Source organism: Carassius carassius, chromosome 40 (genome assembly GCF_963082965.1).
Source record: "Carassius carassius chromosome 40, fCarCar2.1, whole genome shotgun sequence".
Taxonomy (NCBI): domain Eukaryota; kingdom Metazoa; phylum Chordata; class Actinopteri; order Cypriniformes; family Cyprinidae; genus Carassius; species Carassius carassius.
Window position 1 is genome coordinate 10,806,854 of NC_081794.1, and position 25,917 is coordinate 10,832,770.

The 25,917-nt window shown below is 41.5% G+C and overlaps 1 protein-coding gene across 2 annotated transcripts in view; it reads left to right on the forward strand.

Annotated features, from left to right (window-relative positions):
- The window catches only part of adprh (ADP-ribosylarginine hydrolase), a 207,155-nt gene extending 181,863 nt beyond the window's left edge, over positions 1-25,292 (forward strand). Inside the window, exons 7-8 of one of the 2 annotated variants that reach the window (XM_059531981.1) lie at positions 16,279-16,385; positions 24,908-25,292. In XM_059531981.1, the coding sequence (XP_059387964.1) occupies positions 16,279-16,385; positions 24,908-25,059 (259 nt within the window). In that variant the 3' untranslated portion in view covers positions 25,060-25,292. Of the gene's footprint in view, positions 1-16,278; positions 16,494-24,907 lie in introns of both variants that reach the window. The other variant, XM_059531980.1, reaches the window with a different exon arrangement.
- Positions 25,293-25,917: the final 625 nt, after the last annotated feature.

Sequence of the window (25,917 nt, forward strand, 5' to 3'; positions counted from 1 at the left end):
GACCTCGGAATAAGAGAGAAACAGACTAATATTAGCGTAGATGCCATTCTTCTAATGATGTAGCAGGTACATCGGGTGTTATGGGAAGTGTTCCCGGTTCCGGTTTACCTAATTAATGCAGCCTAAAAATCCTTTAACGGATTTGGATATTAAAAGCATATTAGTATGTTATGTGTAAGCCAGGTTAAAGGGATGGGTCTTTAATCTAGATTTAAACTGCAAGAGTGTGTCTGCCTCCCGAACAATGTTAGGTAGGTTATTCCAGAGTTTAGGCGCCAAATAGGAAAATGATTGGTCACCCGCAGTTGATTTTGATATTCTATGTATTTTCAAATTGGAGCTTAGATGGTATAGGGTCTAACATACATGTTGTTGGTTTAGAGGATTTAACAAGTTTATACAATTCTTCCTCACCTATAGTAGAGAATGAGTGGAACTGTTCCTCAGGGGGTCTATAGTGCACTAGTAGTCTGATGCGATACTGTAGCTGACGGCTGAATGGTTACAATTTTATCTCTAATAGTATCGATTTTAGAAGTAAAGTAGTTCATAAAGTCATTACTGCTGTGATGTTGGAAAATGTCAACACTTGTTGAGGCTTTACTTTTCGTTAATTTAGCCACTGTATTGAATAAATACCTGGGGTTATGTTTGTTTCCTTAACCTTCCTTAAGCGTAAAGGAGCAACTGTATTTAAAATGCTAGAAAAGAGAGAGTCCATAGTTTCTGTTACATTATCAAGTTGTTCTGAGGTTTTGGATATGCAAAGGAATTTGGATACATCAGGAAGATAGCATTCTTTTGTGGTAGAAGTGATGGTTCTTCCATACTTGTAACAAGAAGTAGAATTTACAATTTTGGCTATATGAAGTTTGCACAAAACTAAATAATGATCTGAGATACCATCACTTGGCTGCATAATTTCAACACTATCAACATCAATTCCATGTGACAGTATTAAATCTAGAGTATGATTTCGACAATGAGTAAGTCCTGAAACTTGTTGTCTAACCCCAATAGAGTTCAGAATGTCTATAAATGCTGATACCAATGCATCTTTTTCATTATCAACATGGATATTAAAATCACCAACTATTAAAACTTTATCTGCAGCCAGAACTAACTCAGATTTAAAATCACCAAACTCTTTAATAAAGTCTGTATGGTGCCCTGATGGCCTGTATACAGTAGCCAGTACAAACATAACAGGGGATTTATCATTAACATTTGTTTCTCTGGATGATGTTATATGAAGCACCATTACTTCAAACAAGTTATACTTGAAGCCTGCCCTCTGAGAAATCCTGAAAACGTTGTTACAAATTGAAGCAACACCTCCCCCTTTGCCTTTTAGACGCGGCTCATGTTTATAACAGTAATCTTGGGGGGTGGACTCATTTCAAATAATGTAATCATCAGGTTTTAGCCAGGTTTCTGTCAAACAGAGCATATCTAGATTATGATCAGTGATCATATTATTTACAAAAAGTGTTTTCGTAGAAAGGGATCTGATATTCAATATGCCTAGCTTTATAATTTGTTTATCCATATTGCATCTGTTTTTTATTTGTTGAAACTCAATTAAATTGTTATTCTTAACTTGGTTTGGACTTTTTTTGTATTTTCTAGTTCGGGGAACAGACACAGTCTCTATAGTGTGATATCTAAGTGAAAGAGTCTCTATGTGCTGAGAATTAACTGACCTCTGTGACGTGAGGCAGCTTGCAGACGGTCGGTTTAGCCAGTCTGTCTGCTTCCTGACCTGGGCCCCATTTAGTCAAGTATAAACACTAAGACTATTTGCCATATTTCTAGAGAGAAGAGTGGCGCCACCCCAGGAGGGATGAAGACCATCTCTTTTCAACAGGTCAGGTCTGCCCCAAAAGCTCGTCCAATTGTCTATGAAATGTTATTCTGTGGGCACCACTATGCTTAGCAGAGCAGTCATAAGTGAACAGGGAGTACAAGAGAGGACTGAGTACACATCCCTTTGGGGCACCAGTGCTGAGTATAAGTGAGGAGGATGTGTGATTGCCAATTCTGACCACCTGAGGTCTTCCGGTCAGGAAGTCCAGGACCCAGTTACATAAGTGACTGTTAAGACCCAGATTTTTCAGTTTGGCTATAAGTTTGGTAGGGATGATGGTGTTAAATGCAGAGCTGTAATCAACAAACAGCATCCGCACATAGGTGTCTCTTCCCTCCAAGTGTTCTAGTGCAGAGTGTATGGCCATTGACATGGTGTCATCAGAGGATCTGTTAGAATGGTAAGCAAATTGTAATGGGTCCAAGGTGTCAGGCAGAGAGGAGCAGATGTGGGATTTGACTAGCCGTTCGAAGCACTTCATGATGACTGATGTCAGTGCTACAGGGCGGTAGTCGTTCAGGCAGGAGACAGTTGTTTTTTTGGGAACAGGGATGATGGTGGTTTGCTTGAAGCATGTGGGTATCACTGTAAGTTTTAACGAGAGGTTGAAGACGTTGGTGAAGACATCTGCTAACTGGACAGCACAAGCCCTCACGACACGTCCGTGTATGCCATCTGGACCTGGAGCTTTGCGGCCGTTGACTCTCTTGAAGGCCTTACTCACTTCGTGTGTGGTTATAACCAAGGTTAGATGTAGCATAGACTGCTCCACATGCGTTGGGGGTCAGAGCCATGGTATTCTGACTCCACTCTGTCCCTAAAGTCTCTTTTGGCTGATTTTATTGATCTTTGAAGGTCATACCTGGACTTCTTATAAGCAGTTAAATCACCAGAGTTGAAAGCAGCAGTCCGTGCTCTTAATTTGGCCCGCACCTCACCGTTGACCCATGGTTTCTGGTTTGGAAATGATTTAACGTTAATGGATGGAACAACATCCTCTGTGCATATGTTAATGTAGCCTATCACAGAGTCTGTGTATTCCTGTATGTTGTCTCCTGCTGCATCTTGAAACATCTGCCAGTCTGTGGAATCAAAGCAGTCCTGCAGTGTGGAGATGGCCTCTTCACTCCATTTGTAGACTGTTTTAGTGACCGTTTTTTCCTGTTTGAGGCATTGTCTGTAGGCTGGTAACAGCAGTATGCTAATGTCGTCACCTTTCAATTCAATTCAATTCAAGTTTATTTGTATAGCGCTTTTTACAATACAAATCGTTACAAAGCAACTTTACAGAAAATTATGTTTCTACAATATTTAGTAGTAGCTAGTAGTTTGTGCACGTTTGACAGGATTTTAGAAAAAATAAAAATAATAATAATAATACAAGACGTAGTCAGCTAGACGATGAACTATCAATATTATTAATTAATAGTTATTATATGATGCAGTCACACATGTAGCAGTAATTGTTAGTTCTGTTTGTTGATTCAAGGTTAGCATCATCTGGGGTCCTCTGAGGGTCAGCATCATCTCTTCTCAGGTGTTCTGGATCCAGACTGGAGCTTGTGTAAATCCTAGTTACCACGGGATGTAAATCCCGTGGCAAAACATAGAAACAAAATAGAGACATCATTAGCATAGCTGCTGATCCAACAAAGTAAAATTAGTTTAACCCAAGCTAATGAATAAAACTGCACATTTGATCAGATGCAACTACACTCACAATTTAAAAGATACATTATTCGTATGCTTGGCGAAAGAGATGTGTTTTTAATCTAGATTTAAACAGAGAGAGTGTGTCTGAACCCCGAACATTATCAGGAAGGCTATTCCAGAGTTTGGGAGCCAAATGTGAGAAAGCTTTACCTCCTTTAGTGGACTTTGCTATCCTAGGGACTACCAAAAGTCCAGCGTTTTGGGTTAGGTCAGGCTAGTTAGGTACGCAGGAGCTAAACCATTTAGGGCCTTATAGGTAAGTAATGATAATTTGTAACTGATACGGAACTTAATAGGTAGCCAGTGCAGAGACTTTAAAATTGGGGTAATATGATCATATTTCCTTGACCTTGTAAGGACTATAGCTGCTGCATTTTGGACTACCTGTAGCTTGTTTATTGACGAAGCAGGACAACCACCTAGAAGTGCATTACAATAGTCCAGTCTAGAGGTCATGAATGCATGAACTAGCTTTTCTGCATCAGAAACAGACAACATGTTTCGTAGCTTGGCAATGTTTCTAAGATGGAAGAATGCAGTTTTTATCCGAATTTAATTGGAGAAAATTATTTGTCATCCAATCTTTTACATTTTTAACACACTCTGTTAGCTTAGATAATTGGGAAGTTTCATCTGGTCTCGTTGAGATATATAGCTGAATATCATCAGCATAACAGTGGAAGCTAATTCCGTATTTTCTAATAATATTACCAAGGGGCAACATGTATATTGAAAATAGAAGGGGACCTAGGACGGATCCTTGTGGCACTCCATATTTTACTGATGATTAATGAGATGACACCCCATTTAAGTAAACAAAATGGTAGCGATCGGACAGGTAGGATCTAAACCATCTTAGAGCCTGCCCTTGAATACCTGTATAGTTTTGTAATCGATCTATGAGTATGTCATGATCTATGGTGTCGAACGCAGCACTAAGATCAAGTAAGACTAGAAATGAGATGCAGCTTTGATCTGACGCAAGGAGCAGGTCATTTGTAATTTAACAAGTGCAGTTTCTGTGCTATGGTGGGGCCTAAAACCTGACTGAAATTCTTCATACAGATCATTTTTATGCAGGAAGGTGCTCAATTGAGCAGACACAACTTTTTCTAAAATTTTAGACATAAATGGAAGATTTGAAATAGGCCTATAATTTGCCAGTACACTAGGATCTAGTTTTGGTTTCTTAATAAGAGGCTTGATAACCGCCAGCTTGAATGGTTTTGGGACGTGACCTAAAGATAATGACGAGTTAATGATATTGAGAAGCGGTTCTTCGGCTACAGGTAACAACTCTTTCAGTAATTTAGTGGGTACAGGATCTAATAAACATGTTGTTGGTTTAGATACAGTGATAAGTTTATTTAGCTCTTCCTGTCCTATATTTGTAAAGCACTGCAGTTTATCTTTGGGTGCGATGGATGAAACTGAAGTGTTTGACGCTGTAGAATCTACATTCGCTATTTTATTTCTAATGTTATCTATTTTATCAGTGAAGAAATTCATAAAGTCATTACTATTTAACGTTGGTGGAATATTTGAATCAGGTGGCGTCTGGTAATTTGTTAACTTAGCCACTGTGCTAAATAAAAACCTTGGATTGTTTTGGTTATTTTCAATGAGTTTGTGTATATGCTCTGCCCTAGCAGTTTTTAGAGCCTGTCTATAGCTGGACATACTGTTTTTCCATGCAATTCTAAAAACTTCCAAGTTAGTTTTTCTCCATTTGCGTTCAAGACTACGAGTTACTTTCTTGAGAGAGTGAGTATTACTGTTATACCTTGGTACAGTACGTTTTTCTCTAACCTTTTTCAATTTGATGGGGGCAACAGCTTCTAATGTATTAGAGAAAATAGTGCCCATGTTGTCAGTAATTTCGTCTAATTCATGTGTATTTTTGGGTACAAAAAGAATTTGAGATAGATCAGGCAGGTTATTTGCGAATCTTTCTTTGGTGGCTGGAACAATAGTTCTGCCCAGACGGTATCCCTGAGACATATAGTTAATATCAGTTATACGCAGCATGCACGATACAAGGAAATGGTCTGTAATATCATCACTTTGGGGTACAATATCTATAGCAGTAAGATCGATTCCATGCGATATAATTAAATCTAGTGTATGATTAAAACGATGAGTGGGCCCGGTGACATTTTGCTTGACTCCAAAGGAGTTTATTAGGTCAGTAAACGCAAGTCCTAATGCATCATTTGTATTATCAACGTGAATATTAAAATCTCCCATGATTAGCGCCTTATCAACTGTAACTAGAAGGTCTGAGAGGAAATCTGCAAATTCTTTTAGGAATTCTGTATACGGCCCTGGTGGTCTATACACAGTAGCCAGAGCAAGAGATACATTAGATTTCTTTTGCATGCCTGACAGTGTAACATCTAGCAGAAGTATTTCAAAAGAGTTAAACCTGTATCCTGTTTTCTGGGTAACATTGAGAATATCACTATATATTGTTGCAACACCTCCGCCACGACCAGTCTGACGGGGCTCATGTTTATAACAGTAGTTTGGTGGAGTAGACTCATTTAGACCAAAATAATCATTTGGTTTTAGCCAGGTTTCAGTCAAGCAGAGTACATCAAAACTATTATCTGTGATAATTTCATTTACAATAACTGCTTTGGGTGTGAGTGATCTAATATTTATGAGCCCAAACTTTAAAAATTGTTTTTGTTAATTTACTTTACATTTTTCTGGTTTAATTACGATAAGATTTTTTCTAGATCCTACATTATATTTTGACCTCACTATTCGGGGAACAGACACAGTCTTAATAGTTTTTACAGCGCAAGTACTTTTATCATTTAAGCGGGTGGAACAAAACTCATCATAATAGTTATCTGAGAATTGTCTTACTAGTCACATGGAGCGAAGTGTCCTGGAGATGTCAGAGAGCAGCTCCGCTCCGATTCTGCTAGGGTGTAATCCATCAGCGCGTAACAGCCTAGGACGCTCCCAGAAAAGATTCCAGTTATTAACAAATAGCAGTTTCTGTTCTTTATACCATGACAACAACCATTCATTTAAAGCAAAAAGTCTACTGAACCTTTCGTGTCCTCGTCGATACGTGGGCAGTGGTCCTGACACGACTATCGTCGCAGCGGGCGTCGTGCTGCGAACCGTCTCGATCAGGCTGCTGAAGTCCCTCTTCAGCGTCTCCATCTGCCGCAGCGTGGTGTCATTAACCCCGGCGTGAAGCACGACCGCTCTGGGGCTCTCGTCGGCCTTCAGGATCGCGAGTATCTGCGCAGAAACATCGAGAACACGAGCACCAGGCAAACAATGAGTGTGCACTTTACCTTCGGCTAACGTAGCACTTACGTGTCGGACGATGGAGTCTCCGATGATCACAGCGTCACGTCCTGTCTCGCGGAGGGGGGCGAAGCGGTTCCGGATGGAGATCTCGAAGGCAGGAGGGGGAGAAGTCGCCGCCTGGGACCCGGCTCGCGTCCTCCGCTGTGGATGCACCCAGGGTCCGTGGTGTCCCTGCGTCGCAGTGAAAGTCATCTGGGAAGATCGCGTCTGTCACAGTGTCTGGGTTGTGTTCCCTGGGTTTCCACTAGGTGTCCTCAGTTCCCACGGTGTTTATCATATTATCACTTCCTGTCTCCTTATTTGGTCACCTTCCTCCTTGTTCAGTTAATTGATTGTTCCCCACCTGTCTCCTGTTTCCCCATTATCCTTTTGTGTATTTATACCTGGTCTGTCTGAGTCTTAGTCACGGAGTCCTTGTTTAATGTGATGTTAATTCATGTCCGTCATCTAGTCGTGCCCTTGCCTTGTCTTCTTGTCTTGTTTTTATGTTTTGGATTCTCTGGTTTTGACCCTGCCTGGACTGTTTACCCTTTGGATTTGCCCTTTAATAAAGTCACATACCTGCACTTGGATCTATCCCGTGGTTCTTTGTAACACCGAACGTGACAGAAGGACTCCGTCCAGCGAAGATCCAACGGTATGTCTGTTTATGTCTCCTCCCCAGCCACAGAGCGGGAGAGGAACGGATTTGAGGGAACTCGCCTGGTGGTTTTCCGGGGGACCAGGGGAGGTCGCCGAGGAGGGAGTGGTCGAGAGGAGATTCAGCACCGCTCTCAACCATGGCCTCCCTTCGACCCGGGGCTCGTGTGGGATGGATCAGAGCCACCGTCTCACCATGGCGGACGGAGAGGGGAGAGGAAGCGCACGTCCGCCACGGTGGCGCCACTGCCCATGATTGCCGCGAGTCCAGCGCCACGGTGCAAGATGGCCGCCAGCTCAGCGCCAACACCCAAGAAGGCCGCTGACTCATTCTTGGATTATTTCGCTACGCTGTCCAAGGTTCTAGAGATTCCCAAGACGGTTAACGTCATGGCTGCTGAGCCAGCGCCTCAGCACAAGATGGCCGCCAGCCCAGCGCCACAGCACAAGATGGCTGCCAGCCCAGCGCCACAGCACAAGATGGCTGCCAGCCCAGCGCCACAGCACAAGATGGCTGCCAGCCCAGCGCCACAGCACAAGATGGCTGCCAGCCCAGCGCCACAGCACAAGATGGCCGCCAGCCCAGCGCCACAGTACAAGATGGCCGCCAGCTTGGAGCCACAGCACAACATGGCCGAATCAACGCCTGAGTCTCCAGACAAGGTGTCACCGACTCGCCATCATAGAGGGCGGAGGAGGAGGAGACAGGCGTCTACCGTTCCTCAAAGCCCGGAGGACGTTCCCGAGGCGGTGCCCGATGCTGTTCCGGAGGCCCAGGTGGTGCCCGATGCCGAGGCGGTGCCCGATGCTGTTCCGAAGGCCGAGGCGGTGCCCGATGCCGAGGTGGTGCCCGATGCTGTTCCGGAGGCCGATGCGGTGCCCGATGCCGAGGCGGTGCAAGATGCTGTTCCGGAGGCCGAGGCGGTGCCCGATGCTGTTCCGGAGGCCGAAGCGGTGCCCGCTGCCGAGGCGGTGCCCGATGCTGTTCCGGAGGCCCCAGGTGCCCGTTGCTGTTCCGGAGGCCGAGGCGGTGCCCGATGCCGTTACGGAGGCCGAGGCGGTGCCCGATGCCGAGGCGGTGCCCGATGCCGAGGCGGTGCCCGATGCTATTCCCAAGGCCGAGGCGGTGCCCGAGGCCGTACCCGATACGGTGCTCGATGCTGTTCCGGATGCGGTGCCCGAGGCCGCTCCCGATGCGGTGCCCGAGGCCGCTCCCGAGGCCGTTACCGAGGCAGTGCCCGAGGCCGTTCCAGAGGCGGTGCTTGAAGCCGAGGCGTCTCACGTCTCCACAGGCAGTCCTAAGTCAAGTCAGGTGCCCATTGACTTTCCAGAGTTGAGTCAGTTCCCGGTTGACCCTCCAGAGTCGAGTCAGGTGTTCATGGACCTTCCTGAGTCAGGTTTAGTCACCGTCGACCATCTAGAGTCAGGGCTAGTTCCAGTTGACCCTCCAGAGTCGAGTCAGATGTTTGTGGGTCCTCTAGGGTCAGGGCCAGTCACTGATGACCTTCCAGAGTCAGGGCCAGTCACCGATGACCTTCCAGAGTCAGGGTCAGTCACCGATGACCTTCCAGAGTCAGGGCCAGTCACCGTTGAACTTTCAGAGTCAAGTCAAGTCACTGGGTGGTCTGCTGCTCCGCCCTGTTGGACTCCGGCATCGACCACAGGGGCGTGGTGGTCATCTGCTCCACCCTGGGGGACTCTGGCGTCGACCACGAGGACGTGGTGGTCTTCTGCTCCGCCCTGGGGGGCTTCCGCTCTGACCACACGGACGTGGTGGTCTTCTGCTCCGCCCTGGGGGGCTTCCGCTCTGACCACACGGACATGGTGGTCTTCTGTTCCGCCCTGGGGGGCGTTTGCCCTGACCACACGGTTGTGGTGGTCTTCCGCTCCGCCCTGGAGGACTCTGGCCTTGACCACAAGGGTGTGGTGGTCTTCTGCTCCGCCCTGGGGGGCTTCATGTTGTTTTTTTCCTTTTGTTTTTGTGTTAATGTCGGTCCCTGTTCCTTTCTGTTAGTCTGGCCCTCCGTCCCTCCCCCTGTACCTCCTCCGGTCCTCCTCCCTCCTGGTCTTTCTGTGTTGTGTTCACATTCTGGTGCCTGTTCCCCATGTTTTTCTTTTCTGGCCCTCCGTCCCTCCCCCTGAGCCTCCACCTGTCCGCCTCCCTCCTGGTCTCTGTTTTGTGTCTGTCTTGGAGCGTCTGGGAGCCGCTCCATAGAAGGGGGGTACTGTCACAGTGTCTGGGTTGTGTTCCCTGGGTTTCCACTAGGTGTCCTCAGTTCCCACGGTGTTTATCATATTATCACTTCCTGTCTCCTTATTTGGTCACCTTCCTCCTTGTTCAGTTAATTGATTGTTCCCCACCTGTCTCCTGATTCCCCATTATCCTTTTGTGTATTTATACCTGGTCTTTTATACCTGGTCGGGAAGTCGTGGCCTAATGGTTAGAGAGTCGGACTCCCAATCGAAAGGTTGTGAGTTCGAGTCCCGGGCCGGCAGGAATTGTGGGTGGGGGGAGTGCATGTACAGTTCTCTCTCCACCTTCAATACCACGACTTAGGTGCCCTTGAGCAAGGCATTGAACCCCCAACTGCTCCCCGGGCGCCGCAGCATAAAAATGGCTGCCCACTGCTCCGGGTGTGTGCTCACAGTGTGTGTGTGTGTTCACTGCTCTGTGTGTGTGCATTTCGGATGGGTTAAATGCAGAGCACAAATTCTGAGTATGGGTCACCATACTTGGCTGAATGTCACTTCACTTTCACTTTCTGTCTGAGTCTTAGTCACGGAGTCCTTGTTTAATGTGATGTTAATTCATGTCCGTCATCTAGTCGTGCCCTTGCCTTGTCTTCTTGTCTTGTTTTTATGTTTTGGATTCTCTGGTTTTGACCCTGCCTGGACTGTTTACCCTTTGGATTTGCCCTTTAATAAAGTCACATACCTGCACTTGGATCTATCCCGTGGTTCTTTGTAACACCGAACGTGACAGCGTCCTGGGTGCACCGGGCCTGTGCAGAGAAACACACGGAGTAGACGTGGTGGGACTGTTAGCAGCACGCTGTATACTTACCCCGGACTTGTGAGCGTCAGCCCGGGATGATTCCAGCGCGGCTCTCCGCTCTCTCAGCTGGGCCTGCCTCACCTCCAGGTCACGAATCTGCTTCCCCACGGCCTTGGGCTCGAGCTGCACAGAGTGGAGACAATCATCCGCCATTAAAGCAAGTAACAGTGAGTACAGCAGTGGTAATGTGTGTGAATAGAGTATTAGCAATGTAAGCGCAGTTAGCAGCAACCACACTTGCTGATGCTAACGGGCTAAAAGCTAATAGCGGACCCGGGAGATCAAAATAAAACTAGTGATAGCGAGGCGCTCTGATTGTTTTTGTTGTAGAATACAATAGAGGATATATTCACACGTTATATAAACGGAAATGATGATGTATAAAATTGATTTGACTTTGTCAAATGCTGGTCGGGGGAGGGGTTTGTAACTGTCCTTTAGTGTTGAATAGCAGTGATCTAATGTCTGATCACCTTGTGTGGGGAAATGTATGTGTTGGTAGAATTTGGGAAGAACTTTCCTTATATTCACCCTGTTAAAATCCCCAACAACGATAAAAGCAGAGTCAGGATGAGCAATTTCTAATCCGTTTATGGTGCTGTACAGTTCGTCCAATGCTTTAGTTTGTCCACGTGAGGCGGGATGTAGACCACTATAAGAATAATTGAATTAAACTCCCGCGGGAGGTAGAAGGAGCGCACTTTAACGGAGAGCAGTTCAATCTCAGGGGAGCAGTGTGTAGATAAAACTGTAACATCAGTGCCCCAGCGAGTGTTAATCATAAAGCACACACCTCCACCTCTGCTCTTACCGGAGTTTAGCGATCTGACATGACGAAAAACGGAGAATCCCGGCGGTGTTATGGCCGTATCAGGTACTTCTGAGTGTAACCATGTCTCACAGAAAGCCAGAACGCAGCAGTTACAAATGTCCCGTTGGTATGTGATTCTCGCATTAAGTTCGTCAAGTTTGTTATCCAGAGACTGTATGTTGGCTAACAAGATGGTAGGGAGAGGAGGATCACAACTTCTTTTCCGCGATCTGCATAGAATTCCAGCACGCTTGCCTTTCCTCCTTTTCCGACGGTGTCTTAGGACGCAAGTTGGCAACAGAGGGAGAGCGTAGACGCTGAAGCTGGAGTTCATAGGCGGCGTTGTTTCCGAACCGAAGTTTACATTTGATTTGATGTCCAGTAGTGTTTGTCGATCATACTGTATTAGAGTCTGTACTGTCTGAGCAAAAGTAAGTATACTAAGTAACACAAATAACACAAAAAACACGAAAAACAGCAACGTTTGCACAGAACGCTCGTCAGCGACGCCATCGTAGCGGCACGCCGGAAGTTTGAATAAATAACTATATGAACAAAACAGTGATTCTGTTCAAATTCCCTTTAAAATCTTAAATGATTCCCTTTGAGCTAAATTGACCTGTTTCCCTTACACCATAAGGCCTTGATGCTGTAGAAAGAGGAGGATTACTCAAATCTACCTTTATATAACACTGTACTGACATTTTTCTTTGTCAGAAACAGTTTAAACTATACTGCAACTTTGTGATTTCTTCACTAAAGCAGATTAATGCATTATGGTACTGTTGTAGCCATTTAAGAAAGTGTATTTTTATTTTATATTATTTATGTTGAAATATTATTGGTTTGTGTTTTGTTTAGTTCAATTTGCTTATTAAGAAAATTGTAAATGTCATAAGGGGTGGTAAATCGAATGCCAAAACACAGGAAGAAGGGAAGTGAGTCAAATTTTTTTTGGTATAATTTGTATCTTAATTTTAATGCATTTTTTGTTAGTCAGTTATTTGTCTAAATAAGTGAGAAGAATAAACAAACATTTCATGAAATTAAGTGTGTTCAGGACCAGGCCTGCTACCATGCTTCCACGGTTAAAACAAAGGCCGAAACAGGTAAAGTTTGGACTGCTGAGCTGAGGTTTCTTCGTCAGGACAGACTTGCACTTTAATACTGAAATTAGGGTTTCTTCGCTAAAATCAGATTAAGCTTACACTGATACCATTAAGCATGAAACACATAAAGACCCTATCAATCATAATAGTGGTACCAATTCAAGCCCCTACGTTATCTGCATTTAAACAAGCCAGCAAATAGGGATGCAAATGAGTATCTCAAGTCACTCCCTATTCTAATCTGGAATATCAAATACACACTTTTAGGCTGACAGTGTTTTAAGATCATAAACTTTGTTTTATCATGCCCTGCGTCCTCCACTAATTAACTGTAGTGAATCAACTCAAAGGAGAAATATGAATAATCAATCATAACTAGTTATGATTAATTATAAATATTTAGATCCACTGTAATTATTTACTTGACCTCTCAGTGTCAACTGTATGTAAATTCTAATAATAAATAATCCTTTTTAAGGAAAATAACTTTCTTACTGTACAATACTACTCAGAACATGTAGAAAAAATCTGCATGATGAGGAACTCCAGTTATGAGCTAACAATGAACAACCTCAAGTGTGATACAAATAAGACTTTATTAACTACAAAAACACTTAAACTAGTCTAACATACACACAGACACATAGACACACACACATAGGAAAGTTGGCATAGGAAAAAGGGTTAAAGCTTAAAAAGAGGAGAAATAAAGACATGTAGCTATGGTACAATTTGATATTCAGCAGAACTACAGCCTAAAGGAAATATCAGTGTAACGCAGTTCTTTCATGGGAAGAAGGAGGTGGGAACCGGCGGACAATCAAATCAAATTTTAATAATCAAATAAACACAAAACAAACAAAACCTAAACAAATCCAGGCCTGGTCCTCTCTCCTCCTTCACTGTCGTCGCTCCTGTTTTATATCTTTCCTTCTCCTATATATCTATATATATAAATTAACATTTACACCATTAAAAATGCAGCCGAAAGATACCAATAGTTTGCAATTCTAAAATGTTAATTTAAAAGAGTTTGTATTAATACATAAGTGAAACACTTTAAGAGGAAAAATAATGAAATGGGATCATTGGGTACATGTTCCTATATTTCTCAAGTGGTTATATCTAGAGGGAGATATAATGGATGGACTGTGTAGGACCTCAGTGAACAGTCACGCCAATAACTGCAGAATCAGCTACTTCTGCCAAAGGAATTAAAAGAGCCTACTTCCTCCCATCAGCGATCTGACCACCATTAATGTTTAGCTAAAAGAAGACAATGCTCAGATTGTTTGGACCCCTTTCTTGTCAAGGAAACAAATGGCTAAAAACCTATGTCAACATTAAGTGAAGTGATAATGTGATCCCACAGCAGAGGACAAGTCTGTTGCAAAATAGCCCCGGTCATCAGAAAAGTAATAATGAGCTAATTATGTGACATCGACATCCTGAATCAGTTTCCTTTCAACCGCGCTGCTCGCTGCTAAGTGGGAGCTGATTAAATTAACTCACAAGGCTGGTCACAAGATCCCAAACCCAGTCAATCGCCATCAATAATTAATGGATCACAACAAAGGGTCCATTTAGCGTGTCCCGTCTTGTGAGTTGCTTGTGAATTTTTCTACAAACTGAACTTTTCAATAAATAATCTCAAAAGGACAACCATTGAGAAATCAGAAGGTTTAACGATATTCACAAATAATGTTTTATGTCTTATATTTGTTTGATGTGTTCAATGTAATTCGTGTAACTTTAATCATTGTTTGATAGTGCTATTAAATGTGTGTATGATATGGAAAGTTTAGTGTTGAACAAATCGCTGCAATATTTGCAAGACTATAAACTGAATGAAAAAATGATATTTTGAATGATGCGTGTTGCACGACACGTTAGAGAAGTTATTAAACAAAACCTACAAAGTTATGACCCCATGTGTTAAATTGAAGCGTCATGTTAAGGTATGCACAATCCGCCTTGCAGCCAGTCGATTGGAGGATCATGTCATGTGATGGAACAAAATCTTCCCCTTAAAAACCACCATGCCTGAATAGTGCTTGCTTGCTTGCTTACCCTTCAAAACCACCAGCTTTTAGCCATCAGTGTGCTTGCAATAAAGAACTTAAACTTTCCATGACAGAATCTTCAAAGTTAACCTATAATCTATAGAGTAGCTCAATAAATTCTTGTTTCATTTATAAAGTAATATTGTCTTGTGTGGTGTATTTTAAGATTAAACTTTGCCCAGATCCTGCACTACCTAGCTCGTAGCGTATAAATTATCATGCTTTTTTATTCTCATTGTCCATGAAGTAATCTAAACAGAATTATAAGGATATACTGAATTTTAAGATCGGTTGACGAACTGTTGATGTATAAACTAATTAAATTTGGAATCAGTTCAATTAAAGCAATTCGAGTCTTTAGATTCAATTCTTCTTTAAAGAAAAGAGCTAATATTTCCTTACAACTGTATAGTATAAGGGTACATTTGGCTGTTTCAAAGTTAATTTAGAGTGAAAACTCTACATTCCATCGAGCTGTAAAACAATCTTGATGTGTGTCTTTGTTACCATGGTAACCAGAGGCCTGTTCTGCCTTTTTTGAGGTCATAGTTGCATTTCAGGGGACGGGTCCATAGACCCTATGGTTAGATGAAGGGGCCGTTAGACATTATTTGTTAAATAAAACAAATAGTTGTGTGTGTGATTAGTTCAAATGCTATACTAGTGACTAGGCTATGTTTTTCTCCTGTCAGACCTCCATGAAATGAAAAACGAACCGGGAATGCACGTCAAAGGAGGTGGAATTTCAGAACACACCCACCAATTGTGTAATCGCCATGGACCAATTGAAGCTCAAATGTGTTTAGGATCCAAAACGAATTCCCCCAGAAAGGTCGCTTTGGTCAGCTATTTCGAACTACCGAAACAAACTCAAAACGAAATTAGTTTCGGCCTGATTTTGTTCGAAATGATGTCATGTATATTGGGCCCTTAAGTAAACTACACTTTTTGTTACAAGCAAGCAGTAGGCAGGAGACAAAACAGGTATTAGTCAACCTACACCTTCTGACTAAAATCAGGCTGGTCTCAAATGCGACATTAGGGCCCCAATGGATGGAAAATTTTAAGTATGGGATTTCCAGAATAATCAAAATCAAAATATTTGTGATCAATTTTTGATTAGAAATACAGTCTAAATTTAATAATCACTTGAAATTGGAGTCAGATTAAGCACATAGATGGACTACAATGGAAACTAAATCCTGATAAATTAAGTGAAATTTGCAGAAGTGCAAATAAAAGACAGAACATGCAGAATACCTTCAACCTGTGGTCGAATTGTAAAAAAAAAAATATTTCAGGGGGCATGGTGTGGTCAGTTGGTTTTTCAATGAGGTGGGAGGGGGGGTGGGGGTGTATGTCCCTGTTGCTACTTTTACATTATGATTATTAAATTTGTCTTATGTTTAAAAGGTTTTTATATAATGACAAATTAGCCTTATTAAAAATAACCTTAATGAATGAACTATTCATTTTTATAAAGCTTTTTTCTTTCTGGTTCCTGAAATGGAGGCATTAAAATCACCTTTTTATTAATGCAGTTAAAACTGCTTATTAATTGTTTATAATGCATATGTAAATGAGTTAGTATTCATCCATGAACACCTTTATAAACCCTTTACAAAGGGAACCTTAGGTTAAATTTTTACAAATTTTTTCTTCTCTCCATTCTCTTCTTTTCTTCCAAGGTATTTGGATCTAAGAGGATTGTCTTTGGGGACTGGTCAAGTTACTTGGCCTGACAAGTATGGGCCAGAAGAACGAGATGAGGCCTACAAGAGCTTCAGTCTGTCAGGTTGGGCTGGTCGAAGTGGTCATGATGCTCCAATGATCGCTCTGGATGCCCTCTTAGGGGCAGGCTTTGACTGGGAGGAACTCATGAGTCGAGCAGGATTTCATGGAGGTCATCTTACTAGATTTTAGAATGAACTATAACTAGTTTGTATTTAGTATGTAAAAACTAGGGCTGGGATAAACTATGCATGAAGTGAGGAAATAAGCATGAATGTGTCAATATCGCCATAGAGTGCCTTTCAAATCTCACAATACTCACATATTTTGGTCTTAATGGTACAATAGGTGATTGTCTTCAGAATACTTTTTTGTTATGCTGGTTGAAAGTCTCGTCCCGATAGCAATCATTAAGTTAAGTGGTTTAAATGTATTTATGTAGTCTGTGGAAGGCGTAGGACCAAGAAATGTTTGTCCTTTCCTACCTGCCTGTCAACATATGTATTTGCATACTATTGTGTACTCAGTTCTCACAGACGAGACGAGACAGACGAGATATGCCATATATATATATATTCTGAAAGGTATGCTATCCATTTCCTAAACAGGATTATTTGTTTAGTTTCAAATTATAAAAAGACAAAATATTTTATGTAAACCATGTGTTTTCAAAGAAACTTGCACTTTTTATTATTATTTGGAGAAAACTGATATTTGGATGTAGTTTTTTTGTTTGCATTTTATTGCCTTCATGACTAGCAAATGAAGAATGCCAGATGAAAATCCAAAAGGAGTAGGTTTTAATGATCACAAGGGCGAAGAACAAACACATACATAACACTATGATACTTTACGAACCGACAAACATGAACTAAAGAGACCAGGTTTATAAAGACAAGGGAAGAAATCAGAAGAACAAACAGGTGGGGAGTAATCAATTAACTGAACAAGGAAAGGAAAATGACCAAATAAGGAAAACTCAAAAGGTACAGGAGAACAGAAGTCCATGACTGTGACATTACCCCCCCCCCCCCCCCACCCCCCAGGGCGGATCTGGGGACTTGGGTGGCCATGGCGGATCTGGGGACTCGGCGGGCCATGGCCCCAACCCCTGCATCGATCTCTACGGCTGTATCTCTACTGTTGGTATGCAGAGGTTCACGGCTCGGGTGAGCGGGCGCAACATGGCACATTCCTGAGGGGACTGGACGAGGAAATCTTTGCTGATTACGGACTTCCTCCACCTCGAAGTCCGAATTGTTCAACCTGATTAATAAGCTTGATTAAGGGGAAATCACCGCCAGGAAGAGTGCAATGGATGGTGTCCTCTTCCAGCCCCAGCGAAAAACAAGTGCCAAGGAATGAGTCGTGATAACTCACCTGGTTTGCAAGCTCGATGACATCCTCTATATATAAAACTCCAGCCTCCGACCGCTCTTTCTCAATCACTTCAGCTCTTCTTCAGCCTTCATTTTTCTTCGGTTTGGGTCGGTTCTTCTGTAACACATGCGTGATGTCAAATGCCAGATGCAAATCCAAAAGGAGTAGGTCACAAGGTGATGAACACAAGGGGGATGAACAAACATTTACATTACTTAACTTTACTTAACACTATGATACTTTAAGAACTGACAAACATGAACTAAATAGACCAGGTTTATAAAGACAAGGGAATTAATCAGAAGAACAGAAACAGGTGGGGTGTAATCAATTAACTAAACAAGAAAAGAAAAATGACCAAAAAAGGAAAACTCAAAAGGAACCGGAGAACGGAAGTCCATGACTGTGACAATTACAGGGTGGACCAGCACACTATGTAGTGGACAAATAAAGCAGAACACACAAAGCATGACAAGATATGAAACATTGAAACAACAAATGAAACATTTATTCAACTTTAAATAATAATAAATAATTTAATTACTGTACATTCACAGTGACATTGATATACTGTGTTTTTTGGGCTTCAGTTAGAATATTTGCCAAGTAATGCTTTAGTTCTGAAAATAAAAACTTAGCCTAATATAACACACCCTTTTATAGTAATTTTTATGTTATCATGGCGAATGAGTTATGTTCTGGAAACCAAAAGGCACCCTACAGTGATATTGACCTGAATATTTGCAATACTGACACTGTATCAAGAGGATGAATCCACATAAAAATATTGGACCCAATTTTTTTTAAGTGTATACTATATATTAACATTTAAATTATATTTCATGTAAATTAACTTATTAACAATAAGTTTAGATATTAAATAAACCTGCTTGCAATTACATCTGTCATCAATTCATGTAATTATTAATAATTATTAGGGCAGCACAATCATGGTAAACTTATCAAAAATATTTTGCTCAGAATTTAATTTAATCAGAATTACTCCACTTTTACTTTCAATTTCAATTCCAGTTTCCTACTTTATTACATTTATCGCTACATAATGAAACTGGTATTTAAAAAAAAGCTTAAATTATTGAAATTCCTAATGTTAACTCAGATTCTGAATTATGTTGTTTTTCTATTGAAATTACAACAAAAATGACACATAAATTGCACAAGTATCTACAGTATTTAGTAACCACAAAAAGTTAAGACCGATGTTTGCATTTTTATGGCAGTATGAAGACTTACTGCATTACATTCTCATTTGAGCAGAATATCTCAATGAGGTAAACTTTCCAGATAATGATAATACTTTTTTTCTTAGTCAAAGTGAGTGTGTGTGCATGTTTGCTAATTTGGGGAGATTAAGTATTATACTAGGTGGAAACATCTGGGTTACAACTGCTACCTTAGTTCCCTGAGAAGGGAACGAGTTGCTGTGTCATTTTGTTCACACTATGGAATGTTTTCTGTGTGACTGAGACTAAAGCAATTTTTGAAACACTCCACTCTCAGTGGTGTGTGATGGTGTACCATGGAAACCAAATGATACCCAGGAACTTGATGCTGCTCACTCTCTCCAGACGCACCATTGATGTCAGAGGAACATGTTGAGTGTGCACTCTCTTTAAGTGAACATAAAATTTCCTTCATCTCCTTGACTTGATATGGTGCATGACTAGCCGTTCAAAGCACTTCATGAGAATAGGAGTAAATGCAACTGGATGGTAGTCATTGAAGCAGCATGGAGACGGTTTATTCGGGACTGGAATGATGGTGGTAGCTTTGAAGCATGTGGGAACAACAGCCTTACTTAGTGAGATGTTGAAAATGTCTGTAAAATGTCTCTCAGTACATGCCCAGGAATGTTGTCAGTGGTGCTGTTTTTTTTTTTTTCTCTCAAAGCTAGCGAAGAAGGTGTTCAGCTCATTCAGCAGGGAGATTTTGCTGTCACAGTTCTGTGGTGGGGGCTTGTAGTCCATAATGGTTTGTATCCCCTGCCATAGGCTCTGAGTGTCTCTGCTGTCGCTGAATTGATGGACTATCCTCCTGGAGTATAGGTTGGTCCTAGCTGTCCTCAGGCCCACTTCATCTCCAGCTCTGAAGGCAGTATTCCAAGAGTTCAGGAGTCTGTAGACCTCCCCTGTCATCCATGGCTTTTGGTTGGCCTGGACAGTGATGGTTTTTGTGACTGTTACATCATCAATACACTTGGTGGATTGCTGAGTACTCTTGGAGGTCTGTGGTGTTATTGTATGTGGCAGCCTGCTTAAATATATTCCAGCCAGTGGTGTCAAACAGTCTTGAAGAGCCTCTGATGACCCTTCCGGCCACACTTGTATGTGAACTGGTTTGGTGACTTAAACGAGCGTTCTGTATGCAGGCATTAGCATGACAGTGATGTGGTCTGAGCCACCAAGGTGGGGGAGGGAGAGGGCCTTGTAAGCTCCTCTCTGGGTGGTGTAAACAAAGTCCAGAGTGTTGTTACCCCGTGTTGGAAAGTCAATGTGTTTATGTATTTTTGGGAGCACACTCTTTAAGTTTGCATGGTTTAAATCCACTGCTAAGATGAGAAAAGCATCTGGTTGGGCTGTCTGCTGCTCACTGATGTGCTGGTACAGTTAATTTAGAGCATCGTTCTTGTGGCTGTTGTTGGAGCTGGGAGGGATTGTATACAGCAAAGAGCAGTATGGCTGTGTATTCCCTCTGGAGATAGAACAGCTGGAACTTAATAATCATAAACTCCACCAGGGGTGAGAAGTGTTTGCAGACTGCAACAGCATCGCGGCACCACCGTTAGCATGTCAGCGGATCGAGCTGAATAGCGCAGTCCGGAAACTGTTACTGAGCCATGTTTCCGTGAACACAAAAACACAACAGTCTCTTATAGTTCTCTGAGTTAAGCGTAGTAGTCGGATGTAATCCAGTTTATTGTCCAAAGAGTGTACGTTAGCCACTACGATGGTGGGGAGAGTTGGCTTGTGTTGGCTAGCCATTAGCCAAGCCCAGATACCTCCTTGCTTACGACTCTTCTGCTTCCTCTGATGCCGCTTGTGGCGCCTCTGCTGTGGACGAGATGCAGTTGTGGGGTACGGTGATGTTGTAGGCCTCTGGAGCAGACCAAGTTCCCACAGCTCTCTCGTGTGCGCAGAGTTTAACTTTAAAATGTGGTTCTGCCGACATCGAGCAGAAAATCATGACTGTATGCACGCTTAAAGACAGGTAGACACGATGAAGATGTACAAAAAATACTGCGAGTCACAAGACAAAAAAACATGAAAACACCATTCTGATGGGAGAGAGAAGTTTGGATGCGCCAACATCTTAGATAGAAAATTCAGTTCTATGAACCAAGGTTACAGTTGTGACCCAGATGTTTCACTCTGAGGAAGCACCGCTACTCCATCATTTTGTTTACTCAATGGGAACATTAATACCCATTGTACCATACTGATAAATGCCTGTCACAGTGTAAATCATGTCAGGCACAATGTACAAGCACCATGCAATCCTTGCATGGGATCCAAATACAGGTTGGAGATTCTGACTAAAATGTGCAGAATGAATGCTTGTGGGGCCATGTTATCAATGAAAGATAACACAGTGGGAAATAATAATAATAATAAAATTCAGGATACAGTAAATAACCAGCAGGCAAATATCACATATGTTTATGCCTAATCAAGAGAAGCAATCATTATAATAATAATAATAATAATAATAACAAACATTATTTCTTGTGCAGCCCTAATAATTACACTGTTGACTTTACCCTTAACCCTTAGCCCACACTTAAACCAAACTATACCACAAACTATACCACAAACCCATATCCTACCTCAAATGGTAGCAAAAGTGGAAGGGGATTAAAGCCAAGCAATATAAAAAAAAAAAACATCTCGAGATCAAAGTCATTACAATACGAGATGTTGAGATTAAAATAAAGTCAGATCTCAGATCTCATGTTTTAAGATAAAACTAGTTAAATTTAGAGAAAAAAGTCGAGATAAAATGTTGAGAAAATAGTCATGTTTCAAAGAAAAAAAACTACATTTTGAGAAAAAAGTTGAGAATACACACACTTGTGTAATTAATTTTTTTCTCAATGGAGAAGAGCATGTGCAGTGGCATAGGTCATGTCAAGTCAAGTCAAGTCACTTTTATTTATATAGCGCTTTAAACAAAATACATTGCGTCAAAGCAACTGAACAACATTCATTAGGAAAAAAGTGTGTCAATTATGCAAAATGACAGTTAAAGGCTGTTCAGTTTAAATAGTGTCTGTGCATTTATTTGCAATCAATTCAATGATATCGCTGTAGATGAAGTGACCCCAACTAAGCAAGCCAGAGGCAACGGCGGCAAGGAACCGAAACTCCATCGGTGACAGAATGGAGAAAAAAACCTTGGGAGAAACCAGGCTCAGTTGGGGGGCCAGTTCTCCTCTGACCAGACGAAACCAGCAGTTCAATTCCAGGCTGCAGCAAAGTCAGATTGTGCAGAAGAATCATCTGTTTCTTGTGGTCTTGTCCTCGTGGTCGTCTGAGACAAGGTCTTTACAGGGGATCTGTATCTGGGGCTCTAGTTGTCCTGATCTCCGCTGTCTTTCAGGGAAGTAGAGGTCCTTTCTAGCTGCTGATCCACCATCTGGTCTGGATACAGACTGGATCTGGTGGCTACGGTGACCTCGAAATAAGAGAGAAACAGACTAATATTAGCGTAGATGCCATTCTTCTAATGATATAGCAAGTACATCGGGTGTTATGGGAAGTGTTCCCGGTTCCGCTTTACCTAATTAATGCAGCCTAAAAATTCTTTAACGGATTTTGATATTAAAAGCATATTAGTATGTTATGGGTAAGCCAGGTTAAAGAGATGGGTCTTTAATCTAGATTTAAACTGCAAGAGTGTGTCTGCCTCCCTAACAATGTTAGGTAGGTTATTCCAGAGTTTAGGCGCCAAATAGGAAAAGGATCTCCCGCCCGAAGTTTATTTTGATATTCTAGGTATTATCAAATTCCCTGAGTTTTGAGAACGTAGCAGACGTAGAGGATTATAATATAAAAGGAGCTCATTCAAATACTGAGGTGCTAAACCATTCAGGGCTTTATAAGTAATAAGCAATATTTTAAAATCTATATGATGTTTGATAGGGAGCCAGTGCAGTGTTGACAGGACGGGGCTAATATGGTCATAATTCCTGGTTCTAGTAAGAACTCTTGCTGCTGCATTTTGGACTAGCTATAGTTTGTTTACTAAGCGTGCAGAACAACCACCCAATAAAGCATTACAATAATCTAACCTTGAGGTCATAAATGCATGGATTAACATTTCTGCATTTGACATTGAGAGCATAGGCTGTAATTTAGATATATTTTTGAGATGGAAAAATGCAGTTTTACAAATGCTAGAAACGTGGCTTTCTAAGGAAAGATTGCGATCAAATAGCACACCTAGGTTCCTAACTGATGACGAAAAATTGACAGAGCAGCCATCAAGTCTTAGACAGTGTTCTAGATTATTACATGCTGAGTTTTTAGGTCCTATGATTAACACCTCTGTTTTTTCAGAATTTAGCAGTTTTACTCGTCATCCAGTTTTTTATATCGACTATGCATTCCATTAGTTTTTCAAATTGGTGTATTTCACCGGGCCACGAAGAAATATAGAGCTGAGTATCATCAGCATAACAGTGAAAGCTAACACCATGTTTCCTGATGATATCTCCCAAAGGGTAATATATAAAGCGTAAAGTGTAGCGGCCCTAGTACTGAGCCTTGAGGTACTCCATACTTCACTTGTGATTGATATGATTCCTCTTCATTCACTGCTACGAACTGATGGCGGTCATATAAATATGATTTAAACCATGCTAATGCACTTTCATTAATGCCAACAAAGGGTTCAAATCTATGCAAAAGAATGTTGTGGTCAATTGTGTCAAACGCAGCACTAAGATCCAATAGAACTAATAGAGAGATACAACCATGATCAGATGATAAGAGCAGGTCATTTGTAACTCTAAGGAGAGCAGTCACAGTACTATGACACGGTCTACATCCTGACTCGAAATCCTCACATTTACCATTTTTGGTATATGTTAGGTTGGAGAGTAATGGACGTAGGGGCATAGTGTGTGATGGTGATTGACTAAGGTTCAAAAACGCCTTTAGCCAAACTCACCTTTCTTCCTTTTCTCATCACATATCACATATCACATCTGAAAAGTGGAACTAATTTGCTTAACGAGTGTTTAATAATAATGTATTAATTAGGGAGTTTTTTTGTCCTATAAAAGGCAGCATCAATTTAATAATTTTTTAATAAATAAAAAATCATTTACACTTGGTTATGACCGCATCCTGTTTATGTACAACAATACTGAAGTGCAAATAGTATCTGTCACTATTTAAGTATAAACAGCATCTAAAGACTATGCAAAGTCAGAAAAAATTTGCTTACTCGCTGACAGGACTTGATCAGGCAACTATTAAACAGCGCTGTGAGAAGTGTTTGAGTTTGGAGCAGTGCCCTTTCGATACAAACTACAAACTCTGCTGTGATTTAAACAAGTTTAAAGGCAGATGAAACAGTGCTGCTATTCTCAACAACAATGATGCAGAAACGAGGAGAAACGGCAACAACAATCCAATTAGAGTACTTTTCAATCCACAAATCAATATTTACAATGGATTTACCAAAGTAACACTTAACCTACCTAATTAATACAATATTATGAAACAGTCGTTAAGCAATTGATTTCCACTTTCCCAATGTGATATGTGAAGAGAAAAGGAAAAAAAGTGAGTTCAGCTAAAGGCAATCGAACCCTAGTCAATCGGCATCACACGCTACATCCCTGCATATTACTCTCCAGCATACTGCACTGCAGACGCTGTTCGACTCTGTCCAACGAGATGAAATGCATGACACGAGTGTGTTTATTCTCAACTTCTTTCTAGAAATTTAACGACTTATTTCTCTTAATTTAATGACTTTATTCTCAACAGTTTACCTTGACTTTTTCTCAATTTAATTACTTTTCCCGTAATTTTTACTTGAAATTTAACAAATTTTGTCTCAAAATATAACTCTACCTCAATATATACACTACCTCAAGGTAGTGCAGCTCTTAAAAGTACACATACACACTGTTAATTTCTATTGAACATAAGCCCATGCATACTTCTTTCTTTACAGGAGACAGTGACAGTACTGCAGTGATTGCCTGTTGCTGTTGGGGTTTGCTGTATGGAATGGACAGAGTCCCACAGTGTAACTACAGAAACCTGGAGTACAGGGGACAACTGGAGAGTGTGGCTCAAAAGCTGTATGTTCTTTCTCACTGCTGAAGCAAAGCTGTGAACAGAGAGAAAACGTTCACATTGACAGGAATTAAATTGTTTTAGGTTAATAATGTCACTTGTAGGTGTTCTGCACTCATGACACCTTAAAAGTCACACAATCATCAAAAATATTGAGGTTGATGCAAATTACAGTCTATGTGAATTCTCCTTTAAATCTAATGTACATGTTACATGTATATTCCTTCATTAAAATTAATAAGTAATAAATAAATGCATAACAATTTTTTTGGATGCATTTGTTTGACTTCTCAGCTTTGCATACATAAGAATATATATATAATATATTATTATTATATATATATTTTGTTTTTATCTATTGAAGAGGAATAACCCCTTTAGATGAATCTCATTTTCGAGGGGGTCCTCGAGACCAGGTACAGATATTGATATTGACCTTATAGCGGCAGTCAAACAACTTAAAAAAAAAAAAAAAGGTGCTCTAAGCGATGCCGGAAGTCGTAACTTCTTGTTGACGTTCAAACTGTTGTCAAACAAAACGGAGGCTAGCTAGACCCTCCCTCCTCCTCATCCGTGCACTAACCCCCCAAATCTTTCTTGTCGGTTATTGGCTGGAACAGTTTGTTATGTTTCATGGTGCGGGTGAGCCCAGTTTGTTTTTCTTGTTGTTTGTGGAGCCTATGGTGTCTAGAGAGACCCCGTTTTTTTACAGTGTGTTCAGGGGACAAGCAGCTAGCGGATAGTGAGGAGATGTTAGAGAGGATCCAGGGTGCCTTGTCTCCAAAAATTTGATTGATGAGGGTCATAAAAGCCATCTGTTCTGGACACCTGTTTGTACACCCCCCTCCCCTCCCCTCCCTGTACACCCTCCAGTGACCTTAATAT